General features: G+C 37.8%; 1 protein-coding gene across 9 annotated transcripts in view; it reads right to left on the reverse strand.

Moving 5' to 3' along the window:
* Positions 1-3,826: 3,826 nt before the first annotated feature.
* ntng1a (netrin g1a) overlaps positions 3,827-24,725 on the reverse strand; it is a 177,460-nt gene continuing 156,561 nt past the window's right edge. For 3 of the 9 annotated variants that reach the window (XM_088401812.1, XM_088401810.1, XM_088401811.1), the window contains 3 exons: positions 15,932-16,099; positions 11,695-11,829; positions 3,827-5,319 (listed from right to left, as the gene is read on the reverse strand). In XM_088401812.1, the coding sequence (XP_088257938.1) occupies positions 5,096-5,319; positions 11,695-11,829; positions 15,932-16,099 (527 nt within the window). In that variant the 3' untranslated portion in view covers positions 3,827-5,095. Of the gene's footprint in view, positions 5,320-11,694; positions 11,830-15,931; positions 16,100-20,827; positions 20,888-21,872; positions 21,918-24,725 lie in introns of all 9 variants that reach the window. The other 6 variants (XM_088401818.1, XM_088401814.1, XM_088401813.1 and 3 more) reach the window with 6 other exon arrangements.

Raw genomic sequence — 24,725 nt, forward strand, 5'->3', positions numbered from 1 at the left:
GTAACCGGAGTACCCATAGAAAACCCGCACAGGCACGGAGAGAATATGCAAACTCCACACAGGAAGGCATTGCCGTAATAAAAGCTCTGAACCTTGAGGTGTATGTGCAAGTCTTCTGGCCACTGTGCGACCTCGACTGATTTCCCCTAAATAAAATAAAACTAAATAATGGTGAATAGAGATGTTTGGCATGCTTAAGTTCGCCTATTCATAGTCCTGTTTTACTGTTTCATCCCTTTTCATAAATCAGTATCCCCTCGCTACATCGCGGTTCGGTTTTTGTGGCTTCACTCTATCGCATGTTTTGATTTATGACCATAACCTAAAAACGTGTTTATTAAAGCAATCCTGGAAAAGCAGGGACTGAAATTCTTAAAAAAAAACAAACAAACAAAAAAAAAAATATATACATATATATATATATATATATATATATATATATATATATATATATATATATATATATATATATATATATATATGATATATTAAAAAAATCCATTAAAAAATTACTAATGCAAAAACAATTTAATGCAAACAACCAAACTGGGGATTAAAAAATGAGCCAATGAAATGTAAAAAGAAAAAAAAAGATAATAGTTGCACTGGAGAATAAACAAACACATAGCAACTGCCACTTGTAAACACTTTTCAAGAGCTGTCGCACAACGAAGAGATAATCGGACGTCTGGGGATTGTTTGCTCCGCCGTATCCCGGTAATGCTTCATGGTCAGGTTGTCCAACAGCTGCTGGAGGAGAGATGTTTGGGATGTGTATTCTCCCCAAACGGCGTCAAGCCTATTTTAATTCTCTCCACAGCATGATGCATTGACACCTGGGCTCAACACATGGTTCAAATTAGGGCCAGTGGAGGGCACCCTCACAAACAAGGGATTGGTGAAATTGCTCAGACTTGATCAAAACACTGAATCAAAATTTATAAAGAATTCCAAAGATGCCTGAAATAATAATCAGGGCTGTTTTTCACTTTAATTAACAATTTACATAGTCCCTCAAATATGGGATGTACCCTTAATTTAGGGTTAAATTTTGTTATTTCTATGTTACCATTCTATATATAGGACACACTGAGAGTTTGGCGACAATGTAAGAACTATAGCAAAACAAAATACATCTCATCTTCCTAAACACTTCATATTTTCTTGTGTTTATATCTAAGCTATATGTTTGTTGTGTGTTAAGTGTCAGATTTCCCACATTGTGAGTGGTCAGGGAACGCCTCGCCAGTGTAACGTTGAATGCGCTTCAAGCTGTTTTTTTCCTTTGCAATGGGATTCAAGCTATCTTTGACTTAAATACCCAAAAATGCGCACCATCCGTGTTCCATCAAGTTTATGATTGTGTGAATGTGCTAACAAAAACACAATTAATTAACAAGTTAAACCGGTGCTATCTTAATTGAATCCGTAGGAAACATCATAACTTTTACATGATCTTCTCCATTTAAGAAATATTCCAGTGTGTGAACAAGGGTAACCACCGTCAGAGTCCATCTCTGACGGTGGTTCAGTCTGCTCATTTCTTTTATTGAAAAGAATGCCATAACAACCGTAATTAAAATGAGCTGCCGTTAGCTGCAACAGGCACTGGCTGCTAACAGCCAATTGACACCCGCCCTCGAGCTCGTCCTGTTACTGTAATTTATGCAAGAATACGGCCCATATAAAAATGCATACCTGTACGGCAAAATTCAGATTATGTGGCTGATGGATCAAATTGTGTCAAATTAAAAAAAAAAAAAAAGTTTTTCAAATTCATGAGCGTATTGACACCATCCATCCCTCTGTTAAACATATAAAAAAACAAACATATGTTATTAAAGCTAGGCACACACGTACCAATAATGACATATCTTGCACATATATGTCTCTGGTTGCTAAGTAACTGAACAGGAAAAAGCTTGGTGCCATTTCCTGCTTGTTTGGGGTCTCCCCAGTAAATTTAATCTCCTAAACTCTCCTTTTAGTTTAATCTCCTAAATGCCCTGGTTAATAATGTTAATGTCATTCATGCCACTTTCAACCAACCTGATGAATCCAAAATAGTGAAGCTCTTCGCCGTCCTGCTTCTTTTTTTACCCCATTGCAGTACAGCATTTCCTATTGGATGTGCTGAGATTGCATCACAACAACGCTGGCCCCCAAGATGAACATATTATAATTCGGGCATGTCTGTCGGCGAGCGTGTATGCGTTGAATAAGTCGTGGACAGCACACTGCGCTCTGCTGAAAGCAGTGAAAAGGTTCCACAAGAATTTGCCAGCCAAAAGTGTTGAATATCCTTCCAGTCAAATCTGAGTGCATAAATGAGAAAGTGAGAGTGAGACCTCAGTATTTCAAGTTATGGATGATCTGTCAAGTGTATGACAAGAGCCACTATATAAACTTTGAGCACAGGCTCTCTGGGACCCATCGATGCTTGTAAATATTTAATTTTGTATCTCTGACGACGGAAGCCACTGAAACAAATCGTTACCAAGATAGAATTCTAGGTAAATGGCATGGAAACATGGCAATAGTGCCAAAGCTGATTGAATCATTTTTTCCAATGCCCATTAAAATGGGCAGCTATGTTCTAGCTCAGATTTCATTTTTTTCCATTCTTTTTAATTAGTCAAGTTAATGATGTCAATAGTGTCAAGTGACACAACAGAAATGTCAAGTGTTACAACAGATTCTGTAAAATAACAACGGGTTCTTCATCAATGGTCTTATTTTAGTGAATAAACTGTTCTAAACTGTTGAGTAGAAAGGAACCTATCCGTCCATCCAATCATTAGCAATATCCATCCATCCATCTATCATTCCATCCAGTTGTTAGCAGCATCATCCATCCATCCATCCATCCATCCATCCATCCATCCATCCATCCATCCATCCATCCATCCATCCAGCCATCATTCATCCATCCATCAGTTCATCCATCCCTCGATCCATCCATCCATAATTTGTAAATTCCATCCCCTCATCATCCACCCATCCATCCATCCATCCATCATCCATCCATCCATCCATCCATCCATCCATCCATCCATCCATCCATCCATCCATCCATCCAGTCATTAGCAATATCCAATTTTCATCCATCCATCTATCATTCCATCCAGTCGATAGCAGCATCCATCAATCCATCCATCCATCCATCCATCCATCCAGCCAGCCATTAGCAATATGCGTCCATCCATCCATCACTCCATCCATCCATCCATCCATCCATCCAGTTGTTAGCAGCATCATCCATCCATCCATCATTCATCCATCCATCAGTCCATCCATCCCTCGATCCATCCATCCATAATTTTTAAATTCCAGTCATTAGCAACATCCAATATTCATCCATCCATCTATCATTCCATCCAGTCGATAGCAGCATCCATCAATCCATCTATCCATCCATCCATCCATCCATCCATCCATCCAGCCAGCCAGCCAGCCAGCCAGCCAGCCAGCCATTAGCAATATGCGTCCATCCATCCATCACTCCATCCATCCATCCATCCATCCATCCATCCATCCATCCATCCATCCATCCATCCAGCCATAATTTGTCAATTCCATCCCCTCATCATCCATCCAGCCATCCATCTACCCTTGCGAACGTAATTCAAATGTCAATGTCGTTTTTCTTCTTGTGTGCAGCCAAGCGCGTTTCTGGGTTGTATGCCAATGGTAGATAAAAGAAGAAGCTATTAAAGGCTGCACAGGGTGAATGTATCTTTTTATTATTATTGTTTTTCCAGTCTGTACTTGAATAGCGCAAGTTTCAAGTTGGCATTAAACTTGTTTAAAAAATGACACATCTAAATAAATGCCTTTTCTTTTTTTAAGCTTTTATTCACTTAAATCCTCAAGTGTTAACGCGAGAACATAACATTTAGAATGTCCTTTGGTGGGATCGAAATACACTTTATTAATACTGGATGTAAACTGATATTCTTTGATGCCAGCATGTTGCCGGCATTAAAGAAAATGACCCGCACAACTAAAAACATAAATAAAAATGAATGGGGTAGAAAATGAAAATAATCTGCGTTTTGGGTGTCATATAGATACATTAAAGTTGCCTTTTTTTTCATCACAGTTCAGCAAAGATACAAAAGGACTACATTACTTGTTTTGTTTGCTCAGTTTCGAAGAGAACCTGTAAATACACTGATGATTTTCTAGCCACCGTAGAGTGGAAAACTATCCTCTGACCGGGATGAGAGAGAGCGGAGGGACTAATAGAAAACAATCTGAGAGAGTTTGCTGCACTTATTTAGAGGAGCTATGATAGGAGAGCAGAGAAGGACAGAGGATTCTTACATATGTGCATCACCAACATTTGACAAAGAAAAAAAATCCTTCAAGGGTTTTACAGAGCAACATTCACAAAAGCACAGGTCAGTGGCAACATGGCGAGGGGAAGGAAGAGGAAGGCGGAGAAAGTTTGTGTGCCACCAGTAGCAGTCTGCACACATTTCTTTCTTGTTCTCCGTTTGTGCTCCCCGTGGACATTATATTGAAGAGGCCGAGGGAAATATTTCTTTTATTTGTCTTCCTCAACAGTCCAGCCAGCGTTAAGCTTACAGGAGCGTCCCGAGAGGGGTCTGGGCAGCCGCGGTCAGCCTGCGCGAGTCAATTGCTTGCAGCCGCTGTTGCCGTGGCAATAACAGAGGAAGTCATCTTCAGTTATTCGCTCCAACTGGAGGGAGCTTAAGCACCTGTATGGCTTAGAGGAGCGATGAGCATGAGCCATTGGGTGTGGCGGGGTTCTGCGTTTTCATTGTCCATTGCGTTCATTTATGTTCAATTTCAATATGATCTTGCATTTTTACAAGTATACATTTTTTTTAAATTTTTTTTTTGATATATTCTTTAATATTGAATGAAAAACAAAGCACTCTTATCTGGCACATTCCTTTTCACATCAGTGTCCGCTGAGGCTGCTCAAAGAAGAAGCTGGTACAGTACAGTCCACAAAGCTCATGATTGTTCTGCTTGAATGGTTTTCGGTTATTCGAAAGAGGAATGGGTCGGTGGGGTGAAGGCTGTGTGTGTGCAAGGGGGGTTTAATCGCTCCCGCCAGGTGTCTTTAGAGAAGTGCCAAGCCCACAAGAAACAGCAGCGGCCCGAAGGAGGACGGAGGCCTCAGGGGATTCTGGCCCGAACTGGGATCTCGACAACCCCCCAGCTCCGACTCGCAGCGCGGCTTCTCGCACAGCAGGCCCGTGTAGGCCGAGGGGCAGTTGCAGCGGACGTTGCTGATGCACACGCCGCCGTTTTGGCAGCGCATGAGCTCGTTGTCGCATACCCGAGCTGTGGAAAAGGGCAAGGTAAGAGAGAAACAAGAGTCAGTTCATTAGAATATTTTTTAAGACACATGAGGGCCAAAGTGAAGAATAAATAGCCCCATGATTAAATAGCATCACACTGCATCGTTTTCATATACAGCAATTCCCAATTAGAGAGAATGAAAATCCTAATATATGTCATCTAGTTCAAAACCAAACGGCAGAGCTATGTTGGATTCTCATTAGCAAGGGTACCAATTTATACATTGAATGTCAAAGAACGGTTCTAAACTCACTTTGTCATATTTAATGAGTGAAACTCCTGATTCAACCACAACAATGACTGCCCCCCCCCCCCCCCCCCCCCCCCCCATGAAAAAAACCAACGCACATGAATATAAAATGCACATTAAATGCCAACAGATGACAATCGCATTTTAGAATCTCAATATTTGTCATTTGGATTCACCTTCAAAATAAGGGTACCCTCAACAGTTCATAAATTCTTGATACATCGTTAATTAGTTTTGAAATACTTGGTTAAAGGCTGAAAACACAAGGACCAGCCATTGGACCAGAAGTGCTTGCCAAATAATAATTGAGTATTCCCTTATTAGCTATAAATCCTCATAGAAATGTCTGTACTTTAAACTAGAGCTCCTTCTTGCCATTTACCGTATGAATCCTAAAAATGTATAATTGCAGGATCATTAAAAAGAGATAAAACAAAAGACGAGCCGGCTAAATAGTGTGCCAGGTACAGTATATGTTATGTCATTAGTACTGAAGTTTTCTGACTATACGGTTCAAAAATGGCATTTTTTCTTAGAATGTCATGAAGTTAATGATAATTGACCAGAGAATGGAAATCCAGGTCCAGAAAGTAAAAACCTTGCCACAGTTTGGCTTCTAATCAACTTGCAGTCAAATGATCTCATTAACTTACCTCTTAAGTGAAAGCACATGTGGCTAAAGCCAAACTGTGGCAAGGTTTTTCATTTCTGGACCTGATTTTCCCGTCTCTGCAATTTACTATTATTGTAGTTTGTCATTTTTACTTGATGATCATAAAACCGCTTCAAGTGCGCTGATGCGAGTATCAGCTGCCATTGGGAGGACTGATACTGTATCGAAATAAGTCCAGTTATCCACCCGATATGAAATTTGGTATTGGTACTCAATAGGACAAAATAGATGTCGACTTGGTATACTTTTATTTTAAAGTTCCCAGTAATCATGTTGCGACAATGACTGATCTGAGTCGCCTTTGAACTGCACATCTGTGAGTCAGTCGTGAGTGCAGTCTCCCGATACAAATCACACAAGGTTGTACTGAAATCACATTCACTTAGCAATTCAGGGCGCTAAGAAAAAAAAGACTTACCATATTTCTATGAGTAAGAGTCAAGTTTTTCCCCCTCATTTTCAACCCCATATTTGGGGGGCCGATTTATTATTGCATAACTCAAAACAGATCAATTTTTTCCACAAATCTGTGTTTGAATAACATTAATCTGAATGTGAAATAATCACTACCATGTCATTTACAAGGTTTAATGTGATTTTATAGACCCCATTTTAGATCTGTTTTGCATAGAACATTAACAAATGCCCTTTCATCAAGCACCGCCTCATTGGCTCTTTGTTGTCAACAATGAGGCAGCACAGATAATTTTTCCGGCAGACTTTGACTCATTATGAAAAGGAAAAGACGGCTTGACTTGTTTTGAGCAAGATGGCATGGATGTTGGCGAGTGGGAGGGGGATACAGCGAAGGGCAACCTTCCACGCTCTGATCTCACAACAGTAGTCACTTGGGTAAAGAACGTCCCAAAAACATGATCTCCGAAGACCTCCATTTCAAACAAAAGTTAGAACAAATGTTCAAGCAAATGTACTCAGAAAAATACGGTAATTATGCTGACATTTTAATACATGGTGCCCGGTGCTAGCATTCAGCGCAGCTTCTCGCATAAATTAGCCGCTGGCTCACAAGATCTCCATATAGGCTGCCGCCCCAAAAAATTAGACTGTCTTTAAGTAATTCCATAATTGAAAACTGAATGAAAATATTTGTTTTGATTCTGTTGTAATAAGTGTCAAGGGTTCACATTTTTTTTTGTTTGACTTCATCAATTCCCCCTTGTGCTTATAAGTTCATTTCCAGTGTAACCTAGCTGAATCCACAGTTTCCTCAAAGCCTTTGAGCCCCCCCACCTCCAAACAGCAGCGGCTTTAGACAAAGTGAACATCAGGTTGAAAATTGGTGTATATTTAGAGCTGGGACACCGAGGCCACTATATTCCCGCCGGAGGCACGCTGTCAAGCAAGCTGCAGGCAAACAAAGCAAGGCTGCACAAGCTAATAAACCAACAGAGACAAATAAACAATGATAAACACGGGAGACACTTGGACCCATTTCCCTCCTATTTTTCCCTGAGTGGAAAACAATATGGTAAGCAATCTATGAACTCGATGGGACATAAATATCACGACGACAAATATCAAGGCTCTCAGCTGGATGCATGCGATTTCCCAGGTGGAGTTAAATTGGGCTTTGATGGGATGCGCGCAAAGAAATATTGACTTCTATCCGGCCACGTCTGGTTTGCGGCTGCTGCTTGGCTCGGAGTTTTGAGTTAAGCCCCAGCTTCCCGCACAGACCCCTAATCAAAGGTGATGATGAAATTCATTTGCATTACCACATTTAATAGGAGTTTAACATTACATAATCAGAAGTATTGGATCAGTGTATATTTTTTTTTTATATTCATGCATGATGGAGATACATCTTAAGCAGGGTATACATACTGAAAAAAGGCCAAATGTAGGATTAAAAAAAAGGATGTTACAATTTTGCAGAAGATAAAATATAAATATGTCGAGAATCTATTGTATCGCTACTCAATCTGGTGCTTGTGTTATTATGTTTCGCTAATGCTAAATGCTAACTTTGTTGACTGTTCAACAGCACTAAACAAGTCAATGTAGTCACCATTGTAAAATCTTTTTTGCTCAGTCCAAGATGTTGTGCCAATTATTCAGGATACAAACTACATTCTGGATGAGAAAGAACTTTCACTTCATTCCGATATATTTTTGAAATTGACCTACAGTCTGAGCATCTCCATGCAATGATTGCTGACTATTTTTCTATTCTGCAGCTCTCACCTTCTGCGTAACACTGGAAACGTGCCGCCAGAAACACTCAGCTTGCATATCTTTTGAAGGAAGTACTTCTACTTCCAGATCGACATAAACGTGAATGTGAAAGCAAACAAAAGTGGATAGCCCAAAAAAATGACAGGCTATCCACTCTATGAGTGGCCAAAAAAAAATAATAAAATGCTGGACTGGATTCACTGGGACTTGGGTCACAAAGCTCAGAACTGATAGTGCCCTGATTAAACCAGAACATCTGATCAAAAGTAATTCTAGTAGTTCTTTGCAAACAGGAAACTCATCTTGGTAGCTCCTTCTATTTCGTCTTTTACTCCTACTCGGTTTTTTAGATGTTTGCAGGCTCCAGGTTGTCTCTCAGATCAGTATGCACACTTTCTCAGATTCTAACCCTCACGTTCAAAAAATTGCTCAAGATGTTAGAAACAGGTATGTGTGTACCCCACTTTTGGTGACAAATGAAAATCTTTGGAAGAAGAAAAGGCACTGAGCTGTATTCATTAAAAGAGGGCGTTCCCTAGAAAACAGCAGAGATACGATCAGGACGCAGGGGAGATTCCTTTAATTAGACTGTGACCTTTTATCTCGTCCCTGCTGCTCCTAGCAAAAGTCTCCTCCTTTTGAGAATATTCACAGCAGCTTCGATTCCTGCTGTGCAACATCAGAAAAACTGACCTGACAGGAGCAAATTCAATGTATATGGAACATTTTTCTCAGCAACTCAGCGTCTATCATCAAATTGGTTTGACATTAAATAACACTAGAAGCACTCGAAGGACAGACGGAGGAAAAGCTTTGTGGAAATAACCTGCTGTCAGACTTGACAAATTAGGATACATAAGTATATAATATGTGGAAAATGACACCAAAAAACATTTCCGGATACGCTGATGCATCTCGGCAGTATATAGCCAGATAAAAAGCGAAATATGTATGTAAGAAAAGAGTCAAATGGAATTAAAAAATAACATTTTTATGTTATTGAGTTTATCATTGTTTTTTTATTTACCTCATTGTCTTGCAAAGCCATACTTTTATGCTCTAGTCTAAATAGTCAATCTCAGGCACGTATTTATACCTTTTTCGATTTTTTTCAGGCGTTTAGTTGAAAGAGTGTCTAAAAATTGCTGGTAGTAAAGGATTTATGTACCAAACTACAAACTAAAGTTGTCATTCAACAAGGTAATCATCAATGATGACTTTAATACTTAACTTCCTGAGGTAATATTTTATCTTAGTACTTTAGTACCTAAAGTAATCGATTTCAGTAATTTAGATGCTGTAGTACTTAAGACCCTAAAGTGATTGGTCACTTTAGGTAGTTAAATGCTTAGTAATCAATCACTTTGTTTCCTTTGGTAGTTAATTACCTAAAACAATTGATTATTATAGTACTTACTTAACTGATTACTTCAGTAATTAATTACCCAAAGACATTGATTATTTTAGTACTTATTTAACCAAAATAATTGATTACTTTAGTCCTTAAATGCTACTTGCTTAATTTCACATTTTTAGAACCTCATATAACTAAGTTTTTAAATGGAAAATAAAATCTCTTAAGTACCTGGGATTTCACATCTGGACTTTTTTGAAAGAAAAACATGTTTTAGGTATTTGATGATTTACTAAAAGATGCAGGGTAATATAATCCTACTATTTCAGGGGCCATTATGACATACATATTTTTTTTCTCTTAATCAAATACCTGTGTTAATAACGTAGTAATCCAACAGTGATGACTAATTCTAAATTAATCATTTTTGAGTTTCCCGAAAGTCTTTGTTTTAGACCCAATTTATGACTTAATCTCCTATCAGTCCCATCGCATTGGCGCACAAGACTGCCTGTACACAGGAAGTAAATGATAAGATCTGGAGCGTTTACTTTTGATGAGAGAAAATATTTAGAGAGGTGACTGATGAAGTAGGCGTGTCTGCCAGGAACTGGAATGTGTTTGGTGAGAGATTTCAGATTTAATTGCATTCCTCAGTCTGCATACAAATGGAGACTTGACCATGCTTGGGAAGCTGAGGATATAATGGAAGGTCAAAACGGAAAACTTTTCAAAGTATCTCTGCCACCATTCGGTATTTAGCCCTTGTCTACACAAACAGGGCAATTTAATAATAATTCTTAATGTGTAAAAAATTTCCGTCCATATAGCTTTGTTTATTAAAACGAATTGCTTCTACACTAATCTGCATATTGCGGTTGTATTCATATACAAGTCTGCCAAGCCACTAGGTGGCAGTAGTTTTGCCAAATTCTGTTTAATCATAAAGAACGTCGCCGGGATCTGCGACTTTGCTTGAGCACTGTAGTTGGCTTGCAAGAATAAGCAAGCTGATACCTGGATGAACCTTTAATGAATAAAAACGCAGGGCACATATAGGACAAACTGGAGATAATTTGAAAAAAACCTCTGAAGGTACAATACGTGTAGACGAAGGTAATGGCCTTGTTCGCACATAATCAGGGCTATTTAAACACATATATTTCCCCTCTTCGTGTGTAAAAAATGTCTGTCCCCATGGCTTTGTTTACTGAAAAGGTTTGCTGCTACATGAATCCTCAAGTGCGCTTTTGTTCATTTGCAAGCATGCCAAGCCACTAGGTGGCAGTAATTTCACTGGGAAGTAAAGTGATTAGGTAAAACTTCAGTTTATGATTGCTACGTGAGAACATGGATCAGGAGAATTTGGCAAATATCCACTTTGGTCGGAGACTAAGAGACATTTGATTTAATCAAAAAAAAAAATCGGGTGCGTATAGCAGATAGGGCTAACTGGAGACACTAGTCTTACTAACGGAAGTACATGTGTACGATAAAATAAAAAAAAATAGCCTTTCAAACAAACAGTGAGTACAAGGACTTGAACATGGTATTGTTAGCTTTGGATGACATTGTCTGCTGTTGTGGACTGACAAAAAGGTGACGGATACTCAAACAGATGGCAGGCATCCTGTCAAGCCGTCAATATTGACTCAGCTTTCATGTTGCTGCCGTGTTGCACGGCTGAATAACCACATTAGCGAGCAGCAGCATGCAGGCCATTGCTTTCACCCAGCCTCCGATTTTGGCCGTAAAGATCTCCTTGTTTTCCATGCATATTCTCCCAATGAGGAGTCAAACAAAAAAAAGAAGATAAAGAAATTGTTAAGAGGATAAGGGGAAGGAGTGGACCTTTAAGGTGGCGGTTGTTGTGGTTCTACTTACATTTGCAGCCATCGTCCCACATATAGCCGGGCAGACACTCGCGACACTTAGGCCCTGTAGTGCCCTCCTTACATATACAAAATCCTGTGCCATTACAGCGATCACTGACTGAGCCAAAGGGATTACAATTACACTCTGAAAAAACAAAAACACACACAAGCTGGAGACAAGGGCACGTGCTTTGACATCCCAGCACAACTTGAGAGCATGGCCCAACAGTCCTTGAACTCAGTTAGTGTTCCACGACATTTAACTGATGGAAACTTGGAGCATTTGTTCTAGTCATCTGGAATAAAAAGCTACCGTTTCCACAGGAATATTGAATGAAAACATTGTGAAGTTGATTTATGTGTGAGAATGAATTGCAGTCTTAATTTGACTAGTTTGTAAGTTCAAACTAATATTTTTATTTAAATAATGAAAGACATCTTTAAACTGACTCAAATATATCTGGAATATAATGTATATGATTTGGAATGTTTCCAATTTTAGACGCTTGCTGGGAAGTGAACTTTGTTTTGATTTAACTTTTGGTACTTTTTTACGACATTCAAATGGACAGCAAAAGTAAGAATTTGACTATTGTTTTTACACTGTGCACATGACATAATGACTTTGACTTTACTTCAACCCATTAAGTACACATTTTATGCATAAAAAGAACTCTTATAAGAAGCCTTTGGGTTTTTTTTTGGGGGGGGGGGCACTTTTTAAATCAAAATACCTACAATATGCAAATTTGACAATATTCATAAACCACTACTTTGCTTATATTTTTCTCGTTTGTTTGTCAAAGGTTGGCATTTCTTTTTTATTTCAATCATATTTTGGTTTATTGTGGACAACTGATTGTACTCAGGAAATTTGTTGAAGGAAAAACCTAAAATAAAGAAGGGTAAGTAATTAATTTATTTATTATTGTCATTATTATTTTTATTACCGGTATTATTTATTATTTATTTGGGTGTATAAAACGTTTTTTTTATTTATGTTTTTATTTGGGATATTTGTGTCCTTAATCACCAGAATATGCAATTGTTTTTTTTTTTCAAAGGGTTATGGCAACGAATCAAAATTTAGAAATTTACAGCCTGATGTAGACCTCCCTAGAAGAAAATTGACTGTATTTATATTATAAATGAACTCCTTTACTTTGGTTTTTGTAGCTTGAAGGGCATTGAATGACTTCATATATGTCATCGTGTATAACCCATCAAATAAAATTAATACTAAATATTAGGAGAAAAAGTCAATGTGCATGCACACCTTTTCACTCAATTAATACTATTGAGCAAATCTATGATTTATAATTTAAATCTCAGGACTTAAATATATCACCCTTTCCTCTAAATAGGATGATTTTTTTAGTTTTAAAGTATCCTATCTCTTCTCACCGCCGCACTAATCCTTCTTTTTAATGTACAGCAGCATGCAGTGAGCAAATATATTCCACTCCAATTTCAGATGGACCAAATTGGCTGTATTGCACATGCATATGTCAAATTACATTTCCCAAAACAGGCAGAGGTATGCAGAAGTGGAAAAGGGAGAGTAGAAATGATAGTTATAACTTAGGATACATTAGAATGGAAGTCAAGATGAGTGGAATGAGTGGAAGGACATCACATCGAAATGGGTTTGTTGGAATCATTTCCTTGATTGGAAGCTTGACGCCTAGCTGGCAAACAGTCCAGGGTGTAACCTGCCTCAGTTTTGTGCATCTTTGGATGTGTAATCCAGGTTACGTATTCTGTACCGAAACACGTCCCTTCATGAGAACATACAGACAGCGAATTTCTGACCAGCCCGTTACCGTGTCGACCTTCAAGCTTCGCACTACAGCTGCAACCCCCTGCACTCAAAGTGACACCTCCGGCCTTTTTAACGACCCCCGCCCATCAAATTGCCAGGCAACAGGAATGAAGTGACAAATCAAGGAGTGGGGGTCAGCGTACAGAGCTTGACAATTCGACAAGGTAAATTGTCAGCGGCTCTTATGTCCCGTGATGGGTTTCAGCTGCTGCTCCTGAGGGCCTTTTCATATATTTGACATAAAGTCATATACTGTAGCACGTCTGGCTGGCGCTGTGACTTCTTTGTTTCCTTGGAAGTGTCGGAGCCTGTCAGCCACCCACCGTCGCCGCTCCCCACCACCCCTTAGGACTCACAAATGCACCTGGCACTCCGGACGTTGAGAGACAAGGAAATGTAACGGTTGCCATGGGGGACTATGCGAAATATGTTCACACATTTTACGCAAAGAAAAACAGCTGAGGCAAGTCAGAGGACTTGCGCAAAGGTCACGGCCAGATTAAAATGCCTTGTATCTGACAATTATGACTACAAAATAGCTACGTTACCTTGTTAAGACTAATTGTGTGACAGAAAGATTATGATTACAGTAGCTTTGTTCACAATTGACGCAGCTATTTAAAGCAATAGCAAACTCAGCTTGTTTACCCTGTCAGCCAAAAAATAGATGAAAAGTAATATTGCATAACAAAGAAATATTTTCACATTCCACTCTATATTTAGAGCACATAATAAAAAGGAGAAAAAAAGCAATGCACCCTTCATTAATATTCCCCCAAACTTCTTAAACCACAAAATAGTCTGCCTGATGAAGAATGCTAATTTCTGTTTGAATATCACTTGCATTTGATTCACTTTATTGTGAAATGAAGCCATCATCATATAGTTTCAATATTTCAACTAAAAATGAACTCAACTGCTTTGTAGTGTTTTGCTAATATGTGAACAACAGGCTCGAAAGTTAAAACATGTACAGTATTGTTGTATTATATATATATATATATATATATATATATATATATATATATATATATATATATATATATATATATATATATATATATATATATATATATATCAAAAACAGGGCCCTTCATCTCTGCCTAGCTTTTGTCAAGGTGACAGAAGTTATAAATGATTTCCGAAATCTGTCGATTTTGCGCACTAAACCTTCAGGCATGCTCTCAAGACGAAGGCGGTTGAAGTTGAGAGGGGTTTTACTTTCCCGTTTCAGCCCTTTTCAACATGCATCCAGATCAGCAATAGAATGGCTTCACCAGAAGAGGATTATAGATCAGCCTTAGGTACAGAGCTGATTTCCAATTGAAAAAAATACGGTATGTCGGGTGACCCGAAGGCGGCTTTACATGGAAGATGCCTCAGAATCTAACGGGTTTAAGGTGGTTTTGCCCAGAGGAGAGAGCCGACATTGCCAAGTCAAATTATGACTTCAAAACCTAATGCTCCTTGAAAACTCGACTCTCCACAAGGGCTTGGAAATAAATGGAATGCATTTGGTTCATTTGTCATTTCAAAAATCATCCATCCATTCGTTCATTTTCTTTAACTACCTATCCTCACTAGGGTTTCTGGCCTGCTGTTGCCTATCACAGCTGTCTTGGGGCAGTAGAACACCTTGGACTGGTTGTCAGCCAATCGCAGAGAAGTCGAGAAAAGTTGGGGAACAACTGTGTTTTTATGAGCTAATTGACCTTTGTGCGGTATTTTGTCCAATCCTGTGATCTTTACAACAATCGACTTCACATCAAGTGGTAAGCATTGAAATAAGACACCAGGGATCTGAAATTTCACCCAGATGGTGACAACAAAGTTTAACATGGAACAACCAACTTACTCATCACTCTACTGTACCAGGAGTGTGCCATGATGTGGAAGAAAACAAAACAAAACATAATAACGATCAAAATACTGCACAAAGGTAAGCTAGCCTTGCTAATTGAACTTTTATTCCTTTTGTCTATTATAACACTTTGTCTAGACTTAGAATGTTACAATATGAAAATACACCATGAAAAAGTTAATTTTTGTAGAAAAACCCTAATTTTGTGAAAACCCATCACAGATGTGTCCATTAAAATCGATTATAATTGTAATTGCGTAGTTAAATCAAATCAAGATTTTATTTTCTGGCTTTGTCATTGAGCCCTCACTCCACAGCTGACAAAAATTATGCCAAGAATCCATCGCTTCTCACTTCCCACTACTTTTTTTCTAGACATGTAAATTAACGAAGGATGTTAATGAATGTGGTTGATTTGAAAATGCAAAAGAAGAAGACTAGGAGAACAAAACGGATGGTTACTAAAGGGAGGATGAAGATATTCAAGTTAGAGCGAGGACAGTTTTTTTTTTTTTTTTTTTTTTTAGGAGAACACAGAAGCAAGAAGGGAAGCGGGGGACTAACCTATGCAAACATTTTCATCATCCAGTTCTGCCGAAGCATTGCGATAGAAGCCCAGCTTGCATAGCTGGCAGTGCTGCCCCCTAGTGTTGTGCTTACAGCTCACGCAAATAACCGTGTTAAGCAGCTCGATGTAGCTGCAACGGTTGGAGTGGCCGAAGCATTCGCAGTCTTGCAAAGAGGGCGGATGTGTGCAGAGAAGGGAGACACAAACGTGGTATAGAATGGTGGCATTTGCTCTGGCGGGTTAGCATGAGTTTGGCGCCGCGGCACGCCGGGTTGATAATGGACACGGCAGCTCAAGGGAAGAGATGTTTTGCGATAATGAGAGGGCGGGCTTCATGATTAGTCTGGCATGAGCACAGCCACGCTTGAGAAATGGCAAAGCACAGCGTTAGTATAATTACACAACACATCACAAGACAGGGCGAGGCGAAGCTCACGTTAAAATCACCACACACTTTAGCACAGGTCAAAACATGACGGGATTTGAATCCGGGGAACGGAACCGGACATGTTTGACATGGCCTGTCTAAATACAATTTGGTGCTTGTTCTGATTTGAAGTGATAGGAAAGAGGATGAGATGAAACTGTTTTTGCCGGTAGCTTGGAATGCACTCAAAACCTTGAACTTAATTTGCTAACATTAACTAATTGAGTATTTTTGGTGAAATTCAGTCACAAAGCTCGTAAAATTGCTTCTTTTTTTGTCAAAAACTATTGACAATGAGGATCAAATAACATTTCCACTGACCAACTGTTATACTTTTTTGGCAAGCAGCATTTTTTAACATACATTTAACTGTTAGCAGCACACCACTTTCCTCTTTAGAAACAGATTTTATACAAATCTCTCCCCATTTTTTGCTCTACAAGATAAATGGGATGGTTTGCTAAAACATGATAGAGTTTGAGTTTCAAAGTGTTATTTATGTCAATTATGCCAGCATAAAAGCAGCACTTAAGGGCTACTAGCTAATATATGCTAGACTACTACATGCTAAATGGTGAGGCTAGCTGATTTAACCCTTTCACTCCTATTGGGACAATGTGTCCAACAGCTTTTCCAAAAATCACAGTAGGTATGGGAATAGTAGCAATAATTTGAAATGCCATCCCAGCAGTTTATTAGACACCTATCTGCAGATTTGAGTGACATTTAGAAACTTTTCCATACACAACAAAACAGTGCTGGGCCAACTGCCAACAAGGTAGGTCGCGTTGTACAATTTCTCATCAATTAAACATCTAGTACTGTGGAAATATACTGATATCATGCGCTATGTATGTGTGTTAGTATATATTACACTGATTACTATGTATTTCAGGTGTTTGGTGATAATTTTCACTTCTCTGGCATGTTATTTGGACAAGCTTTGTGGTTTATGGGATTTAAAGTTGCATTGGTATTTCTTGGTGGAAATGGTGGACATTTTTTTTTGACTCATTTTCCAATTATCTTAGACTTATAAAAAGTTATATATGCCATACGTTTGATCTTTTTCAGAAAAAAATAATCAGTATTGAAAGGGTTAACTCAGGCACTCAAATTAGTCAGGACTTACTGCAGCCAGAATTTACATAGATGTCAATGGCAGCAAATGATTTAATGCATTCACTGACATCAAAATGGATCTTTGATGTCCATCACCATTCATCGGTGAAAATAAGATTGATGCAATGTGTTTCTTTTAACTCATTCAATCCTAAAAACATACTTTTTAAGTTTTTCCAAGTGTATGGCTAAATGTAGGTCCTAGAAAGGCTGGTACTTAAGTAATTAAGAACTAAAGTAATCAATTGATGTATTAAAATAAGTAGTAAAGTTAAATGACTTCCTAAATTACTTTAGGTACTAAAGTAATCAATTAATGTATTAAAATAAGTAGTAAAGTTAAATTACTTCCTAAATTACTTTAGGTACTTAAATACTAAACTAATCAATTACATTACATACTAAAGTACAAAAGCAAACATGTGATTGATTTTAGTACTAAATTACCCTATAGACTTACCGATTACTTTCAGTTAACTCTGAATTACCTAAAGTAATCAATTGGAACTGAATTTTAATCCATTGCAAATCGATTTGTTACAAAAGTTCTAAATTAATTAATGACTTGAGATTTTTGAAATGATTGATGACTTTAGCACTTAATTAACTAAAGTAACTGAATACTTTAAGTCTTAATTAATTTAGGACCAGCCATTGTTTGACCTTTTGTTAGCCAATGTCTTGGATTGAATAAATTTAAAGGCGTACATGCCTCTGTGTCCATTTAGCTTAGTCAGCAACCAAAAAGAGTTGTCCCTCATGTTATACACAAAATAAGAACTGATCTTGTCACATCATCTCACTCTGTTGCGCTATTATAGATTCTGCAAAATCGGTGTAGGTTTGAGAAACTATTTCCAAATACAGTCCATTTTTTTCCCATAAGGCCAAAGATAAAATAATGGCAAATGAGGTCCTACGTTCATTAAAAACTTTGAGCCTTTGGGCAAGCAAAATAATTCACCGCTAAGGTTTCACGGGCTTCTACTCTGTGCAACGTCACGTTACATTGCTGTTCCTCGGACTGTAAAACCTCATGCCGCAATCATTTCTACTTCCTATCATCCCTGCCCTGAAGGGTGCAGGACGGGCAGGTTTGGATCCGCAATTCAAGCGCTCATAGCAATAAGACTAGCAGGCTGAATGACCACTGACACCATGTGTCACAGTTGAGACAGATGTGAACTCTTAAGCCTCCCAATCGGCAACCACTTGGAAGGAAAACCCGGAGAGGGAAGGGCGAGATTGGGGCTTTTTGTGCAAGGGATTGTGGTTATTAAGAATGAGTATTGAGGTCAATTCTCCCTGTCCACTTACTAACAACCTGACAAGGCTTGACAATAAAGGAGCAACCGTGTAGTCCACTGCACAAAATTGTACGGCATAAGATTGAAGTATTACTCCTTCTTTCGCATGGTTTTGTTCACAAGACGAACAAGCTAAATTTTGCAGAAAAAGTCTGGGGTTGTAAATAGAGCACATCAGATTTTTCGGACTATAAGACACATTGGGGTATAATGTGCATTGAAAATAAGTCACTTTATCCAACTTCAATTCGACATCCATATATAAGTTGCGCTATTGACTGTATTTTTGATTTTTTTTAAAGAAAAGTTTTAAAGAGCCCAATAGCCGATAAAATAGGGCACATTGAAAAAACATATTTGTTGTAAAGTTGTAAAATTTGCTGTCATAAAATATAAGTTTATAAAACTCATTTGTATTGCTCCTAATGTAAAAGGATACTACAATTGTTTCAGCAGCAAAAATGTAATGTCTATAATTAACTTGATGATTATGTTTCATGTATTCCTAAAATCTTTAAAAAGACATTTTTCCTCTTGTTGTTGACTGAAAACAACAACACATGCGTTTAAAGCTCAGGTTAAATGATCAATTTTCTGGATTGGTTATGTGATGTGCAAACTGAGCCGTGATTGGGTGTGACTTCAGCCCTGATCACGTGATGTCAATTTAACTCGTCAGCAAGTGGCAAAATGTGTTTTTAAAGATATTGCTTTTTTACTGCTGAAAATGTCTGCGTACGTCTAGTATGCCTTTTTAACATGTTTATCCCTTTTGCTAACATAAGTAGAATCAAATCAGCAAATTCTTTTCAAGCAAAAAACTTGCTTGTTTTGTAATGGTAACTAACATTGTTGCTATAATTTAGAGTTGGTTGAGCCTATTATTTATTTATTCATTGGGGTGGGGCTAAAACCACAATTTAAATTGTATTGACGTTTATGTCTACAATGATAGCCTAACGAAGCAAGCAAGGCGTTTGCAACAGAACACTTTGCTGATTTGCTACTACTTATATTATTCAAAGGAATTAAAAAAAAGGAATACAACATTTGTATAGCCCTATTTATCATTTTTCTATAATTATTTGTAAGTAAATAATTTTTCAACCCAGGATTACTATTTTTTGGAAGGGAGATGAAACTGTAACTTAAATTGGATCAACCTCAAAATATGAATTGGCAAAAAGGCGACAATGTTAGTTTGCGTAACAAACCAAGGAAGGGCATTTGCTACCAAACAATTTGCTGATTTCTTACTTATATATTTAAAGGAATAAAAAAAAGGGATTCGAACTATGTGTAGCCTTTTTCAGTAGCAGAACATCAATATTGTGTCTATAATTGTATGATTATTATGATTATTTTTCAATGCACAATTAAGACCTTTAAAAACACATTCTCCCACTTCATTCGCTGTCAACAAAAATGGCAACATTGCTCAAGGCTCAGGTCAAGTCAGCTGTTTTCTGGTTTTGATCGTGACGTTTGCAAGCTGAGCTGAGATTGGTTGTTAAGTGTTGTCATTTTTAGTCCACAGCATGTAGGAAAAAAATATTTTTAATAATATTTTTAATATTATTATTATATTATTATATTATATTTTAATATTTAATATTTAATAATATTTTTAATATTTTTATTTTTAATGTGTAGATTGTGCATTGAAAAATATATTAAACATAGTAAACATATTAAACATGGTGAAAATGGCTACTCAAATTTGGTATCCCTTTATATGTGTATTTTTTGTAAGTAAAAGTACATAGGGGTTTCATAGCAAATGGCTTGGTTTGTTATGCTAATTAACATTGGTGACTTAAATGGCCATTTATATTTTAAAGTCCTGCTTAATTACTGTAAAGAATCAAATAAATAAATAAATGAAATGAAAGTTGTTTTAACAGTGTGCAATTGTACTTTCTTTAGCATTAGCTTTGGGTGAGGATTACTTTAACGGTAGATTAGCATTTCAGGGTCTGACAATACCATTAGTTTATCAAGCAAGAAGTCTGTTTTCATCAGGGGGCAATTCCTACCTCGTTTGCGGTTTGCAACGTGGACTGAAGGGGTGGTGGATAATGCAACTTGCGGAGCTACTAGAACAAATTAAAAAAAAAAAGAATCAAACATAAAGAAAACAACATGATAATGCAATCAAACATAAACATGTAATGTCAGATAGTTACAAACATGGAGCACTGAGCTTGATAATGAAAAACAAAAAGCAGGTCGTTAAAAGATGAATGATAGCGCTGGCAAACGAGGAGTTGCATTGCCAAGTGAGGTTGGCCGCATTTAGCAGCATCTGTTACAAATGCCGAAGGATTCAAGTATTATTATTTTATGCTTCATTTAATAAACAAGCATTTTGTATGATTCTAGGGCCTGAGCGCGCGTGCTTCTCCAGACACAAACTAGCCTCTGACAAACCGTTCCTCCACCTCACTGGAGGCCAGCCAAGAATGTTCCACTCTAAATGTGTGTGCAGGAGCGTGGCTGAGGAAACACACTCACACAGTGAACGCATCAATCTCCCAATTGTGCTTCAGTCACAGACCAAACAGTCTGTAAAGGAAATATGCATCTACCATAGAGGACTGCGTGAGCCCTTGACACATATGCTCAATTGCTGCAGCTAGCTGTGCGCTAGTTGTTTGCGAGATGGCTGCGCATCACAACCGCGTGATGAATTAAAGCCGAGATGAGCCCGACGTCAATATGCACAAAACCACAGAGAAACCGCTTCTGCCGAAGGGACGAATAATTCAAGGAAGCTCGGGTTAAAATCAGTGGAACGCGCACAATGTGTGTCCGGTAGTGAAAGCTAGCGTGCAGTCTGAAATCATATTAGAACAGAGAGCTTCTCATGAAAAGACAAATCTTCAGTGAGGAGTCAACACGTTTTATCGTGAGCATCTTTGGGAAATAAATACTAGGGTTTAAATGGGGTCACCCGCTGCATTCAGGTGCACCTAGCTACAAAAGCTTATTTGTTACTTCTCCACAACCAAACTGAGGTACAGTATATAAATAAAAAAATAAAAAATAAAAAAAGATAATTGCATAATCTGAGATGCCTACCTTCTTTTCGGTTAGCGACACCTAGGGACGAGACATTCGGCCGAACTGCGTGCAATTGAGAGAAACCATCAGTTATTCATGTGCACTTGTGTGATGCACTTAACAGATAGTCTACAGGGGGAACTATGTGGTAGTGAACACACAACTGGAGACACGCACAAGTCTGGTATGAGTCAAACCAGTCAGATTGGGAAAACAGCAAATGTAATGGGGCACAGCTTGACATGGGCGAGCAATGCCAAGCATCCCATTCGAGCAGCGGTTCTCAAATGGGGTTACGTGAAGGCCCTTCGCTGTCATTTCAAACTGCAAATCTAATTTAATGCTTTCTTTGTCATGACGGGAGCTGTACATATTCTTTTTTTTAATTAAGAGCAAATTAATTGGAATATGAAGTAACTTTTTGATTAATTGTTTAATTGCAAAATAAATGCATTTAAGTTTTATATACGTGCCGTTTAATGCAGAGGACATATTTTTACATTTTTATCACCAACTTGTTTTCTAGACAGACCATTCAATCCCAGGTATTAATTTGCATTTCTTTCAGTTCTTTCAGTCTTTAGCAAAAGTTATGTCTAAAATCATTGGTACTAAATGAATAATGTAGTCAAAGCAATTAATTTAGGTAAGTAAATACCCAGGCAATCGATTAATTTAGTTTAGCAATTAAATACTAAAAAGTTCCTTAAAGTTGATGTACACAGTTAAATAATAATACAAAGGTATACACGTGCTGGACCACGCCCAGTTTTCGACCTTGTGGCCATATCAACCTGTCAGATGGATCTATAATGTTGGCAAATCTGAACAGAGCCAGGTTGTATCATGAGGATTGCAAAAAGCAATGTGGACAGTGACCAGTAATCTGATTTGGGCAGGAATCAGATTCAAATAAGATATGCCCTGCAGTCTGAATGCAGGTGTGTATATGGAGCAAAAATTTGTGCGTATTCCTGTATTGTTACTTCTGTATTTTAACACCTACAAAAGTAACTAATGTTGACATCAGAAAATTAAATTTAGTCTGATTACCTGATTTAGAATAACACGTTATGTTGGTTGGTACTTGAAATTTTGCACGTTTAGGAATGATGCGTCACTGGTTTCTACTGACACAGTTTTTGTGCAAACGATCCCGAAATAAAATAGATGATGTTATACGAGCTATTTTATGGACTTGCTGAATAAAATACGAAACAGATAACGCGACAAATGTATTTCCAGAGTTTCATGAATCATAAATAGATAGTAGGGCTGTGCAGATCCATCCAAGTATCGATAAAATAGAGACTATGTCGTTATTGATTTTGTATCAAAACCAAAGAGTTGCTCCTTTACATTTATTTATTATGGATTCTCATGAGTCAGTCACGCAATCTGAGGCACACTTGCTGGCTCGGCATGCTATAGCTACAATCTGTAGCTTTAGTCTTTTTTAATACTAAATTGGAGCACAGTTTATTGATTTTACGTCTTTTTAATTGCAGTTTTAGGTTAGCCTGCTTCCCCACATTCCTTTATTTTTCTTTATTTGTTTCTAATTCATGCTAGGACTTTATTAATATTATGGCAGTTAAGAACTCAATAGAAAAAAATGATTTAAAATAATAAAATATTTTATGAAGCTAAAAGTACTTGGTATCAGTTTTTGACGTCTGGCATCCATTGTGGTGGTGAATGATACCAACATCTCAAGTAGCACATGAATGGCTCAAAACTATATTTTAAGTCTTTTTTTTTTTTTTTTTTAATCTAAAATTGCATTGAACTGGTCAGGGAATACTAGACTGAAAAAAAAAAAAAAAACGAAAAACGGTTGAGAACCACTGCATTCGACTTGCACGGAGGTTGTTGCTCTAAATGGTTATGATGATGACAATGATGATCGGCAAACTGAATATATGTGACAAAAGCAAAACAAAACAAAACAAAATAATCCTCTCTGAGATCTCGCATTTGAGTCATGGCTAAAGCAAGCGACTTAACTATTAATGGCAACCCAAGACGTTAGGGGGCATTTTGTTTAATTCATCACATTGACTATATGATCAATATCTAATTACAGTGTATTTCTGGTGGAGGAATAACAATGAATAAATAATGGCAGGTGTTGGGATTTGGAATGACGGACTGCTGTGGGAAGCAGAACCTGGACCAACATACACGTCGGTATTTCCATGTCGGGGAAATACGCGCATGTGCTTGGAAATGGAGAGGACTCAAGCAACACGGATACATTCCCTCATCATGCCCCTCCATTGTTTTCATCTTCATTCCTTCATTCATTCCTTATCTTGTCACTGTATAAATCATGCACCAAAGTTGGTGAATATAAAAAAGGTGTCAATAAAGGATGTGACCTCTCTTCTTTAACTTTTCAAGCTGTTGCTTTTCAACTTGCCCCCTACCCCCCAAACTGAATAATACATCAGCTCGGAACACCGTGACAATCACTTTTAATCCCCTCAACGTTTGCATTTATTGATTGAAGAGAGACAAAAGACTCTCACCCCATCTCACCCCCCCCCCCTCCAAAAAAATGATTCACAATTGATTTTGCATTTGGAATCAGACATGGATTGCGAAGTTACCTCTGGTGGCTTCAACCCAATAATGCTTTATTTTTTTGATGGACTACAGAAAAATGATGATCAAAGTCACACTTTAAAAGCTTGCATCTATTTATTTCACTTGAAACGTTTTGCTATCAAAATATACAGCTTAGATAATTTATATTCATAGATGATTTGATGTGCTAAGGGGGGCGGTGAGAGGGTTTCAATCAATGCCATAACAATGGTAATAAAATGCTATCAGTATGGCCAGTTTTTGTTGTTGTTTTTTTAAATA

This window comes from Hippichthys cyanospilos, chromosome 19 (assembly GCF_059441005.1).
Source record: "Hippichthys cyanospilos isolate Australia breed blue-spotted pipefish chromosome 19, RoL_Hcya_1.0, whole genome shotgun sequence".
Classification (NCBI taxonomy): domain Eukaryota; kingdom Metazoa; phylum Chordata; class Actinopteri; order Syngnathiformes; family Syngnathidae; genus Hippichthys; species Hippichthys cyanospilos.